Source organism: Populus nigra, chromosome 16, assembly GCF_951802175.1.
Source record: "Populus nigra chromosome 16, ddPopNigr1.1, whole genome shotgun sequence".
Taxonomy (NCBI): Eukaryota; Viridiplantae; Streptophyta; class Magnoliopsida; order Malpighiales; family Salicaceae; genus Populus; species Populus nigra.
Genome location: NC_084867.1, coordinates 13,259,367 through 13,272,468, shown reverse-complemented (window position 1 = coordinate 13,272,468; position 13,102 = coordinate 13,259,367). Strand labels below are relative to the sequence as shown.

General features: G+C 31.9%; 2 protein-coding genes and 1 non-coding gene across 3 annotated transcripts; 1 reads left to right on the top strand and 2 right to left on the bottom strand.

The window, feature by feature from the left end:
* The first annotated feature begins 833 nt into the window (after window positions 1-833).
* LOC133675551 (uncharacterized) lies at window positions 834-6,559 on the top strand. Its single transcript, XM_062096969.1, has 12 exons — window positions 834-926; window positions 1,081-1,137; window positions 1,269-1,464; window positions 1,557-1,668; window positions 1,745-1,798; window positions 1,985-2,064; window positions 2,212-2,323; window positions 4,621-4,689; window positions 4,842-4,930; window positions 5,038-5,125; window positions 5,652-5,780; window positions 5,887-6,559. The coding sequence occupies exons 1-12, from the start codon at window positions 881-883 to the stop codon at window positions 6,304-6,306; spliced, it is 1,452 nt and encodes a 483-aa protein (XP_061952953.1). The 5' UTR covers window positions 834-880; the 3' UTR covers window positions 6,307-6,559.
* Window positions 6,560-9,684: 3,125 nt separating this feature from the next.
* Window positions 9,685-11,036, bottom strand: LOC133676292 (uncharacterized). Its single transcript, XM_062097948.1, has one exon. The coding sequence runs from the start codon at window positions 10,869-10,871 to the stop codon at window positions 9,915-9,917; it is 957 nt and encodes a 318-aa protein (XP_061953932.1). The 5' UTR covers window positions 10,872-11,036; the 3' UTR covers window positions 9,685-9,914.
* A 613-nt stretch (window positions 11,037-11,649) lies between these two features.
* LOC133676370 (U1 spliceosomal RNA) lies at window positions 11,650-11,809 on the bottom strand. Its single transcript, XR_009835583.1, has one exon. It is a non-coding gene; the product is annotated as a U1 spliceosomal RNA (small nuclear RNA).
* Between the last annotated feature and the right edge of the window lie 1,293 nt (window positions 11,810-13,102).

Here is a 13,102-nt window from a genome sequence, read left to right as displayed (position 1 = left end):
TTATATATATGCATGTTTTTTTATTTTTACTAAAACTTTTTTAAATAAAAAAATATATCGGAAAAACTTGTAAATATAGTTTTTTTATAAAATCTAATGCGCAGCTAATCACGGTCAAATATTTAGTATATGTCTGTGCGTGACAAAGCAGCAAATGGCAACCAGTACTGCTGAGTGCTGACAGCCAGTAATCACCTCCCTGAGGTAGAGGACACTGTCCAAAATATATAAACACAACGCCTTATATGTGTAAATCACTATTATCGTTTGATTTCGTGTTTTATTTTTTTTTAATTTTTTGTTTTAAATTAATATTTTTTAATATGACACAGTAGTCTGTGACCAAGTCACCAAAAGTTCTCTGACCAACAGGCGTGCGCCCCCATGGTCGTCGTGTTATTATTTTTTCAATTTAGAATCGGTAAAAGGCCGTTTTTTTCTTCTTTTTTTTTTTTAACTCATTGACGTGTTTGCTTTTACTCGTCCTTCACCGTGTCAGTCTTTTTGCTTTTGTTTTTCATAGGAGACATGAATTGCTCACCTCTTTCTTTCTGTTTGTTTATTATTTCAATTCTGGGCTGGTTAAAGTACAGTCTTTTTTTATTCATTGTCTTGCTTTCAGGTAATTGCTTGTTATCTTCTTGCATTATTTTTTTATTCACAAGGGACATGTATTGCTCAACTTTTTCTCTCTGTTTTGATTATTTTTTCAATTTTTGGTCCACCGTTACGCGTTCTTTCTCAGCTCTTTCCTCCTGTATTATTACTTTTTTTTTTTTTTAATTTGTGGTTGGTAAATGCTCAGCCTTCATAATAAACTGGATCGGCATTATTCTTAACATTCCAAAAGTTTAGGTTGCCAAGGAAGAGAAAAGGAGACATGGACGAGACAAGAACCAACATGCCTTTCGAGAGCGTTGCATCTGGTTCTTTCCTTTCCATTTCAAAAAAGATTCAGATTCTTCAGATTCTCAAATAATTCTCAACACGCACGCACGCACGCACACAGAGAGAGAGAGAGAGAGAGAGAGTTTTGGCAATTCTTGTTATATCTTAGCTTATATCCATTTATTGTTGTAGACAGCACTTTAATCGTCAATGGTACAAGCAGCTCCCAAGAAAAAACAGAAATTAGCGGTAAATTCTTCGTTTATGTATTTTACTTTTAAGAAGGTCAGCTACAAGCACATTTGCCAAATAATTTTTATTAGCGGTAAATTCAATTGTCTAAAAAAAAGCATAACGGGCATTACTACTCTCTAAAACAGCGACTTACTCCTGGAGCCACAGCACTGAAATAGATCACGCCGCCGCAGCTATTCAAAAATACTATAAAGGTTTTCGGGCTAGACGAATCCTATCAGTCATGAATGAAGCTGCCGCAATTAGGATTCAAAAACACTACAGAGGTTTTCGGACCAGACGAAACCTAGCAGACAGTATAATTGCGGCTGAGTTACTATGGTTTGTGTCTTGTATATATGATCCATGTTTTCATGTGATTGTTCTGTGAGATGCGAGCTCTTTTATTCACTTGAAGTGTGAACTTTTTGCAGGCAAACGACCCTGTCTGATATCCAAAAAATGGGTCCAGTTCCATCTGTAAACATCGAGAGTGAAAAACATATCGTGTCACTCTTGAAATGGGTAGACACAAGATTTGAGAAGGTACTTGATTTGCTTTGTCCACTTTTTAAAAATGGAGTCTGGCTGTACTTACAAAATACTTTTCTTGAGCTTCCAGTATGGTTCTAATCTATCCAGCGATCAACTGGCCCTACTACATTGTTTGGAAACTGTAAGCCAACATGCAAACTTCTGTGTTTCAATACATATATATATATTCAGCACTGTACGTGTTATTCTCAATTCGTCAATTTAATCCTTGTGTTAATTAAACCTCGTATTAAATTATTGGATCAAATAAGATTAATTGATCCACTACTTTACGGAGTAACTCTATTTTTTTATTTTTTTTTGACAGATGGATCCCCTGCTTCGTTATTCTCATGAGAATTCACCTTTTTTTTATCTGATCTGGGGCGATCAATGTTTCTCGGGGAGGTAACATGCATCATGAAAACCAGAAATATATTTATGCATTAAAATTAAGTGATATAAATAAATTGATTAGCCTTCTTTCAATACTATAATCTCAAGCTTGAATTTTTATCTGGAAGTTCCATTCATTTTAGATTTTGGTTCTTGTAGTTGGAAGTTTGACTCATATAAAATTGGTGATCTAAAGAGAGGAGAATCATTATTCACCACTGGAAAGCCAACATCTGTTGAACTAAGAATGGATACGACATCATCAACTCAGGTTTTTTTTCCTTCTCTTTTTGGATAAGTTATGTATATTTAAAAAATGTACGAGAAGACTCGTTACCGAGCCTATAATTGTAATAAATAGGTACTAAAAAAAATAAGGGTAAAATTTGAAAGATTAGAAAATTATGGTAAAATATTTGTAATTTAACATATTATTTATAGATTTTCATAAAAGGTAAAATTAAAAAAATTCATATGGGGCACACTTAAAATATAAGAAAACAAAACCCAAAAAACAAAAAAAAATAAGAAATAAGAAAATATAAGCTCAAAAAATAAAAATAAAAACCAAGTAAACTTAAACAAATCTCTTAAACTTGATTTAATTTTTAAGACTAGCCACTTATGAAATCCTGAACCTGAGTTCAATTAAGAAATTTAACTCTCAACAAATTTAATTTTAAATAATAAAATAAAAAATAGCAACTAAAAAATAAAAATAAAACTTGACATGAAAAAACCTAGAGGATAAAACTTGAAAAAAATAATTAAAAATGATCTCAAATAAAATAAATTGCAATTAAAATAATTAGGACCAAACTTGAAAGATTAAGAAATTATAGGGGGTGAAATTGAAAATTATTTGTAATATAATAGATTATTTATAGATTAAAAAATAGTAAGGGGTGAAATAGAAAAAAATAAATATAGAGAGCCAACCCAATAGTTCAATAAAAAAATACTGATAATAAAAAACTACAAAAACAATAAAAAGAATGAAGATCAAATTTAATAGAAAAAAACTCAAAGAAAATACAATTTAATGAAAAAATTACAAAAAATATCTCAAATAAAATAAATATCAATTAAAGTAATAAGAACTGAACTTTAAAGACTAAAAAAAGCATAAGAGGTGAAATTGAAAAAAAAACATATGTAAAAACCAAGCCAACCTAATCAAATATTCTAAATCTAATCAAATCTTAAAAACTCACAATCTGTGAAATCTTAGGTCTGGGTCCAATTAAGAAGTTCATTGTGAACTAATTTAAAAATAAAATTTTTAAAAACTTGTCAAAGAAAAAAAAATCATTAATTAAACGAACATGGATTAAATTTAATGAAAAAAAACAAAGTATGGTGAAATCATAAAACAAAAACAATTTAAATAAAGATCCCAAATAAAAACTTTTAAAAGCATAAAAATTAGCAATAAAAAGAATATGAGTTAAATTTGATAGGAGAAAAAAATCAAAGGATTGTGAAATCCCAAAACAAAGTCAATTTAAAAAATGACTTGAAATAAAAAAGTAGCAATAAAAAAAAAGAACCAAATTTGAAAGATAAGAAAAATTAAGAGGTGAAATTGAAGAGGCTTACCAATTTTATAGATCATTCAAGATTTTTAAAAAATTGTAATAAAAAATAGGGACCAAATATGAAGAACCAACAAATTAAAGGGTTATTCTTGAATTTTTAAGGGGTCGATATAAAAATCTAGGTGAGGAAAAAGAAGAAATGAGAAAAAAAAATGACTATCAATTCTAAACTGCCATGAATAGTGTGACATGCACCGCCTGACTAGCTTTGGGACATCGAAACCTTTCAAGCATCGCCTTAAAATATGATGTTTGGTAGCAATATGACCCCTCACAGGCCACCAGAGTTGCATGGCATTGCCAAGATTTTTTAAAAATATTATATTTAATAAATATAATTTACAATAGTATCCTTTAGTACTTTTAAAATTTATAATAGAAACAAAGTAAAACAAAAAAAAAAGAAGTGAGTTTAATTGATTTTGTCTAAGGATATTATAGTAATTATATTGTTTCTATAAAAAATAAAAATAAAAAAATGTTTTTGAGCATGAGGCATCTAATAATTTTATTTAAGGGTTAAATGAGTATTTTTATCATGTATTAAAAACCATAATTATTAATTTCAAAAGAGATCATTTTCAATGATTATTTTTTAAAATATTTTTTGTTTAGAAATATATTACAATATTTTTTTAAAATTTATTTTTTATATTAATATATTAAAATAATATAAAAATAAAAAAATTAATTCAAAACAAAAAAAAATTCTTTTAAAAAAATACAAAAATAAAAATACAACCGTGATGTTAAAGATAAGTGATGACAAGCTATGATGATATAGTGGTCACGTCGGCTTGCACCGGAGATGAGGATGACGAGGCTAGGAAATTTGGCTGGATGGCAGCCCAACCGAGGCTGCACATGACAGCCTCTGCTTCGCGCTACGCTCTCTAGCATTGTGTACAGGTGCTTTTGCTAGGAGATTTTTTATTATCTTTCATTTATTGTTCTTGTGTTGGCTTTGCAGCATGGGATATCTGACCTCACGAGGGCTTGGCAGACCTGGAAAGGAGCCTTGCAACATTGGCTGGAAGTTGTGAGTTCATACGTTCTTGTGGAAAACCTTTCTTATTCTACTAAAGTTAACTGTTTTAAATGACATGTACCCTTTCTCATGAAATTTAGATTTATAAGTAAAATCATGGAGTTTTTGGTTAAGACCATTTATCAAACAATGTTATTTTACAGATTGATCCACGCCATCGGGTTGGACACAATTTAAACTTTTACTTTCAGATCTGGATGACTGTCAGGAGCGGCCAACCTTTCTTCTACTGGTAACAAGTGCTAATGAATTCTAGAATCCTTGTTTATTAAACCTGTGCATAAATGCCTTCGTTTCTCGTTCTTCTTCTACACTTCAAATTTCCCTTTGGAATTGGAGGTTGGACGCTGGCGATGGAAAAACAGTGGACCATCTGGCATGCTCAAGGAAAAAGTTGCGTCAGGAACGCAATACATATCTTGAACCAGTATGTCTTATTTACCCTCTCCTGAAGAATTATATATGCTTCATCCCCTTGCCTGCAAAAACCCTGTTCTCATGCCGATCCAGTTCATATTGATATGCTTGTTAGGCCTATATAGTTGTTATTTTCAGCATGTAGCGTTCCTATGTGATTGCATGAAAAGAGCATACTGGGATGAAATGGACAGTGGCACATCAGATCTTAGGTTTGGTTTTTTGTTTTCCTTACAACTGGCTAGGAGGTGCCAGTGGGAGCCTCTCAAATCTCGAAATGATCCCTGAAGTTTAGTCATTTTTTCATATAAGTCTTAATATTCTATATATAACGCCCATTTTGCATAGAAACAAAGGCTATATTGATTATTGTTGTGTACAAATAAGCTAGGGCACATGAATTTGTGATTTAGTTTCGAGATTTAGCAGACCTTGATAATGATTCCATTTGTATTGGATCTCTATACCGTTGTTGGGGCCTTTTCTTTTAACATTAACGTTAACACGCTCAATCAATGTGTTGGTGCATTCGCCAGGTAAGCGAATCGAAGGTAGTTGAATCCATTATGTCCCTGGTTCCCAGGAGTAACAATCAACGAGAACATGACCAGGCAAGTAACAATCAACCAGCACACAACGGGCCGGCAGGTGGATTCAATCAAAAGGTCAAAATCTACCATCTCAATATTGCTTCATATAGCTATGTATATTACAATTAAAGCAAATACAAATCTTGATTTTTAGTAATCAAATAATACCCTCCCGGAGCAGGATCTATTGAGAAGAATCTTCTATGCTGTGAACCTTCTGTTTGAGATTGCAACTTCGGTTCTTGATTACTTGTCTTCTCAGCAGCGTCAACCCCGGTATGCGCTAAGTGGTATGATACTGTCAATCACCGTCATGGCCATCTCCTTGATTCAGCTTGCTTACACCGGTGGAAAGGAAGGGGTTAGTTTGCAGAGGAAGATCTGGATACCTTGGTTTTATCATCCAGCTCCATCTAACAAGCCTTTCGGAGATCCTGTTCAAGTTGTGGAATTGTTTTTCTCCGTCTCTCAATGTGTTTTTGCAATAATTGCCTACCATTATTTGTCTCGAGACCAAAACAATCCCGCTCAATTTTGTATTTATCCTATAGCCTTTGCTTTTTGTTTGTTGTGTCTCAGTTTTAAACGACGCGAGCCATGAGTTTCATCCTAGTTAAGGTTTCGGAGAAAAGCTAATTAATAATGTGGACATTTGTATGCGCTGTGATTTTTCTTTCTTTTGTTTTCTATTTCGTTCCAAGGTTTTTGCTTGGTGGTTCGTCCTAGACTGTAATAGAGAGGTTTATGTAAAATGACAATTTCGGCCTTCCCATTCATGACCTGGAGGGAGAAGAAGAGCCGTGTAGTGTGCATTCCTTATTTACGTGATGTCTTTCATCTCTGCGTTCCACCAATTCCATTTTCCAATGTCAAATCTTTTAATAAAATAGAACCTAATTTTTAATTCATTTCAATTCAAATACACCTTACCAACACTCTCTTTCTTTTATATATATATATATATATATAAAAGCAAACTGCACATGCGGTATAGTTGAAATATACACACACACAAGCAAACTACATGTGTAGTGACATGGTCAAATAATCTATGATTTGTCATGTACAAAGCTCCAACTATATGATATAATAATCGACTAGAAATTTTGGCAGTATAACAGAAGAGAGAGAGAATGAATTAAATGGAGATAGAGAAAAAAAAAAAGATAAATTAAGATACAAAAAGATGAGAATACAAAAGCAAAAAAAAGTTAAGGAAATATTCATGTTATTTTTCGATCTTCACTCTTGATTTTTTTTTATTTTCACATTGGGTTTTTTTTATAAAAATACCCTTAATTTTTTTTTATATAAGATTAGAAAAAAAAAACAAGATAAAACACAAATCCTTTTTTTCAACAATTTTTTTTTTTTAATTAGGTGACGCCTTTATCGCCTACCTCCCCTGCCTAGATAGCGCCTCTTCCAACTCCAACACATTATGTTAAGACTTGTTTAGAATTGTAATAAGGATGATAGTTTAAAGTAATTATCACTTCCCTCCCTTGCCTAGGTAGTGCCTCTTCCATCTCCAACACTGCCTCCCCTGCCTAGGTAGCACCTCTTCCAACTCCAACATATTAGGCTAAGGCTAAAGTTTGTTTGGGATTGTAATAGTGATGATAGTTTAAAGTGTTTTTTTGTTTAAAAATATATTAAAATGAATTTTTTTTTAAAAAAAATTATTTTTGATATCAGCATATCAAAACAATATATATATATATATATATATATATATATATATATATATATAATCATTTTAAACAAAAAAAAAATCAAATTTTTTAAGAACATGAAACACGAATACTCTTTAAAAGGTGTCTTGGACTCATCTCGTTTCCAGCACTTAAGCGAGTACTTGGACACCTTATGACAACACTGGTTAATGAAAATAATAATAATTATTTTAAATATTATTAATATCAATATATTTTATTTTTGTTGAATCCTGTAACAAATAAAAACTAAATCACTTTAGTTTTGTTAAAGTTTTATCCAGAACGAAACGAACAAAATAAATGTGGAGCATCTTGGTTGGAATTTGAATGAGAAATCTGGAATGATGTGAGATAACAAAATGAAATTTATTCTAATTTTTTGAAATGATATGAAATGGAATGATATTGACAAAAGTACAATTGGGGGTGCCAATTAGCTAACACACCTTTATCTGTAGCAGTTTCTTGATGACTTATGTGTTCAAAAACACCTTCAAAATGGGAAACCAAAACATTAGGCAGAAAATACATTAAAATCATGCAAAGCAAACACTAAATTATAGCGTTAGGTACTTGAAAGAATGTGTTTAAGAGACTTGAAATTTAAAGATCAAGAAGTCAAGTTTCATAAAATTCATTAAAATAATTATAAAAGATAATATATTGATTGTAGTTATATATATAAAAAAAAACACGTCAGCCTTTCAAGTAACAAGAAACAAAGAACAGCAGTAAGAAACAAGATTGAATGAGAAACTACTAATACATTGTCATACCATTGAATAATAGTATTTGAGAATCATAAATCAATTGTTGTGGTTTTATCATCCTCATTTTATATTTGGGAGATAGAAGACATTTAAATCTCTTACACCTTAGGATGAATCACCAAGATATCTAGAGAATGAGTGTTCTAACAAATCCTTTTACTCTAACAATGACAGACTGAGGGGAAGAAATATGAGAAGAAGACTTTTTTCTGAATCATGAATTTGATCGGCCAGGTTGGGAAAAGGAACGATTTTGCAGACTTATGAGAAGAAGACTTTTTTCTGATTTCTGAATCAGTTTGTGAAGCACAAGCTAGAAAAGGGAGTTCAAAGATGTTGTTGAGAAATAGAGATAGCGGCAAACATAGAAGCCTAAGAGGCAAACGCAATAGAATTAGCATCCCTGTTTATGTTTCCTTCACTTGCTAGAAAAAAAGTAACATGCATATTTTCATACTGTCCACAAGAAGGGATTTGACTCCCCAAGAAGTAGGTGACATGCAAAGAAAATAACAAAATCATTTACTAGGCATAAAAACAAAAGAGAGTACAAGGGATGATCAGATTTTGATAATCCAAACCCAAAGAGGCATATTGAACAGACAAGTGCTCAAGAGTTCGCAGACCTGTGTCTAGCCTCCCAAAAACCACAGAGTAGTAAAAATCACCACCCTTTGATGATCAACTAGACAGTCTTAGAACACACATTTTCCATCCACTACATTAGTCAAAAAGAAAACTAGGATGGAACTCGAAGGAATGACTCGCCCTACTAAGCTACTATCTACTAAATTGATGTTTCTTTGAGATGCTAAGCACAGTCGTGAAAGGAAAACCAACATGTCACTGAGAAACATGCATGAATTCAAAACAAAGAAATAGGATATCAGAACATGACGTTCCCCAAAGAGAGAGCACTATATTAGTTCAGGTATATTAAGTCAACTATTCATAATGCAACATAAGACCGAAGATGCATGTTAGCATGTACCTTCAATACACAAGAGGACAGAAGCAAGTTTATATATCTTGGCTCGTGAGAGAAAACATTTAAAAGACTCCAATTCCAAAGACTAAACGTTTGTCTAACAGTCATCAATCAGCTTTCAAGCCACAAAACTATTGAAGCAATCGAAGTTTAATTCTGTCCTTATAGTCATAACCCATAATACTGACATCTACAAACAATGAAAATGAGCATGACAAAATATTTGCAAAGTTTTTCAACTTCGTCGTGTCCAAGAATATAAAATTATCATTAATCATCAACAAGCCAATCACGAGAATGTCAACAAGTCGAGCTAGTGTAAAACTTCTTATTGAAGAAATCCAAAAGATGGAAATTTCAACATGAAAAGAGACAAGCATAACCTGTTTCTTATTAAGACCATAAACTGAACACAAATGATTAACCCCAAACACTGAACTATAAGCCACAAAGTATCAACTAAAGCAATGTCAACCATTAAATATAATTCAAGAGGAACTATGTTAAGCAATGACAACCAGTAGATTTAACAACATAGAATCATTGTTAAATTGACAGTTTAATTACAAACAACTACAAAAAAAAAAAAGTACTTCTCCAGTTTTATTACAAGAGAAGAAGACAAATTTAAAAAAGTTGATTACAAACATAACTTACACATGATGCCAACTCTCTCCATACATAACAACTTACTCATGATACCAATTCTCTCTTTCTCTCTGTTTCCACCACCTCAAGCATCCAAATTCTCCATCTGAATGCTGGATTTCAAAGGCACATACTCTCCAAGATACCCACCAAGATGCTCATGTAAGGCAGTCTTATCAATCCCTTGATGATGATAGCTCTTGCAAACGTAATAAAACACACTTTGCACCAACAATCCCACCAAATTCACAATCACCAAAACCCCAACTAAAAACCCACCAACAATAATCCTTGTAAGCACTCCATGATTATCTCCACCATGAACCACAACAGTCGAAAAAATCACAGAAACCAATCCACAAATAGCCAAGTACCCGAAAACAAGAACACCAGCCACACGAATCTTCCCTTTCAACAACTCATAACTCTTTTTCATAGCAGCAAATCCATAAATTGGCTCTAAAACAGAAACCACACTAGCCAAATGCCAAAGTCCAGTAATATAAACATGAACAACCAAGAAAAGCACACCAATCACCACCAAAGAGAACAAAACCAAAAGGGCATTCTGAATATCAATACCGATAATCAAAATCACCAAGAACAGAAAGAAAACAGAATAATAAACCAACATTAACAGAGAAACCCACAAGAACGTCATAAACAAACGCTTAAAAACCCGAGGGATGGCAGACATTGTAGAGGAAAAAGAAACAGGCTTTGAAGTGTAAAGAGAAGCAACAGTGAAAACAACAGCAGCAGTTGATAAAAGAGAGAAGGCAAATAAAAAGATTAGATAAAAGAATTGAAAAACTAAAAGAAGGGTCCATTGATGAGTGTGTTGCCTTGATGGGTGATCTTGAATTTGTGAAAAAAGAGGATGAGTAAAAAGAGAGTGAGCCAAGATTGCAAAAGATAAAGGAAAGATTAAAGCAAGGGTGATTAGTTTAAAAGTTTTTGGTGATTGTTTTGGGATTGAAATGGATTCTTTCAAGATTTCTGGTATGGTAAAGAATTGTAGCTCTTCTGTTTCAAGATCCATGGTGGGTTTTTGCTGTGTGTTCTTGAAAATGAAAAATCAAAGCTTCTTAGAGAGAGAAACAGAGGAGCTTGGAGAGAGGTAGGGGTGGATTCTGGAAATTTTAAGGAAGACAGGAGGCAGCTGGATATTTATTGATTTATTGGATTTGATGAGTTTGGGTTTTTTGTTTTTTATTCTCCTGATTATTTGGTATAAAAGATGTGGTTTTTGTTGCATTAATTTTATTTGCTGTATCAAATACTTCCCATAATATATTCAGTGGCACTTTCCTTTTTAACTAACATAATAATATTATTTTTATTAAAATAATTAATTCAACTAATGGTTTAACCTAATAATTTAAATCTTTGAGGATTAATCTCCCAACAGGTTTGATAATTATAACATACTTTCATTTTTTATTAAAATAATTAATTCAACTAATGGTACATGAAAAAATGACTCCTGTTGAGATTTAAAAATAGTTGCTTGAGCTTGTGGAGTACTTCCTACCTAACCACATCATCGACGCCAAGATTTATTTCTATTATTTCATGATTAGTTTTCAGATCTGAATATATTAAGAAAATAAATTTTATTAAGTTTCTTGTTTGAGGTTGTGTTTATTTCCTACAAAATTAGAAGCAGTAAAGCGATAAATTAATCCAAATAGTTTAAAGTTCGAGGCTGCGTTGTACTCTTTTATTTTTATGATTGTATCGTGTTTTTCTAAATGTTTTAATTTTATATTTATTTATTGTTATATCAAAAATCCAGAAAATTTTGAACCAAGTTAGGATAGGGGCCGCGACTCGCGCAGCCCCCTCTGCCACAAATTTTGACGTAGGCTCTCCCTCTTGGGGAGACCTTAAGCCAGCACCCCTCCTGTGTGCAATGGAGGTCACAGACCTAGACCATGGGCCTTCAGGATCACCCATTGATCCCGTCCAGGTAAGTATGTTCAACATTCCTGAGGCCTTCTATTTTATACCCGCTTGCCTTATGTCCCTTCTCGCTTTTCCTCGATGTGGGATTCTAGACTACCTGGCGACTTTCTTGTATAGATACTAAGTTTATTTATATCATATGATGCAATATTTTCGTTATTTACCAAATGCTTAAATATGTTTTGCTAAAATTGATGAACAGGTAATTGATACTATAATATAAGAAATAAAGCTTAAAAACTAACTGAATAAGCATAGATAAAAGGATGCTCACACTATATTAGCTCCAGTCTTGTTTATTGTTGTATTTTAAAAGTATTTTTTTTAAAAAATAATTTTATTTTTTAAAATTAATATTTTTTAATGTTTTCAAATCATTTTGATGTGCTAATGTCAAAAATAATTTTTTTAAAATAAAAAAAATATTATTTTAATGCATTTTCAAATAAAAATCACTTTGAAAGCAACCGCAACCACAATCACATTCCCAAACATCTTTAATACTAGATGAAACCAAGTTTTAATTAGTCATGAAATAAAGACAAAATTTAAAAGGAAATAATTCATAGTTATAAAATCTTATCTAACTTATAACTTAAATTAAGACTCAAGTTATAAGTTGGACGAGTTAACCAGATTAATCCAAAATAATATTATTTTAAAATTATTTTAATTCTTTTTAAAAATCAAATCAAATCTCATTCAAGTTTTAATCATGTTAAGAACCAACCCACTTATCATGTTAGATCCTCCTTAGTGTGACATAAAATATGACCAAAATGCTCTTGGATTTACAAGTCACCAGTAATTACAAAATGATTTTAATAACTTTAAAACAATTGAATCAAAATAAAAATATTGATCATTTTTTATTATAAAAAGAAAAGAATTAATTTCTAGTGAGACCTTATTATTTAATAAAAATAGTTCTGTATTTTTATTTATTTTAAATTCAATTTTTTAGTTGTAAAATATTTTTTATTAACTATTCATCCAAATAGTTAAGATGTCCAAAGCAATTGGTGAGCTAAATTTACTTAGCGCTCAGTCGCTTGTGCTTGTGCTTGTGCAACTTCCCTGTGGGACCAATGGAGTGATGCTCCTCCGATGGGTCCATTGCTAGGGGGTGCAACCCACTGTATTAAATATGAGCCCCTTTTTTTCCCCTCAAATATTTTTTTGTCTAATAACTGCTAGTTTTGACAAGGAAAAAAAATAGTTTGTCTAATAATTTTTTCAGCCAAAGCAATTCCCCAGGAGGTAATGTCAAATGCCAGAACTGCACCGGCGGTGCCCCATCGGAAC

Bases quoted from the DNA above. Each gene is read 5' to 3' on its own strand.
- LOC133675551 (XM_062096969.1), top strand. From the start codon at position 881: ATGGACGAGACAAGAACCAACATGCCTTTCGAGAGCGTTGCATCTG. The intron at 4,690-4,841 runs GTGAGTTCATAC...GTTATTTTACAG, and splicing joins TGCAACATTGGCTGGAAGTT to ATTGATCCACGCCATCGGGT. The intron at 4,931-5,037 runs GTAACAAGTGCT...TTGGAATTGGAG, and splicing joins GGCCAACCTTTCTTCTACTG to GTTGGACGCTGGCGATGGAA.
- LOC133676292 (XM_062097948.1), bottom strand. From the start codon at position 10,871: ATGGATCTTGAAACAGAAGAGCTACAATTCTTTACCATACCAGAAATC.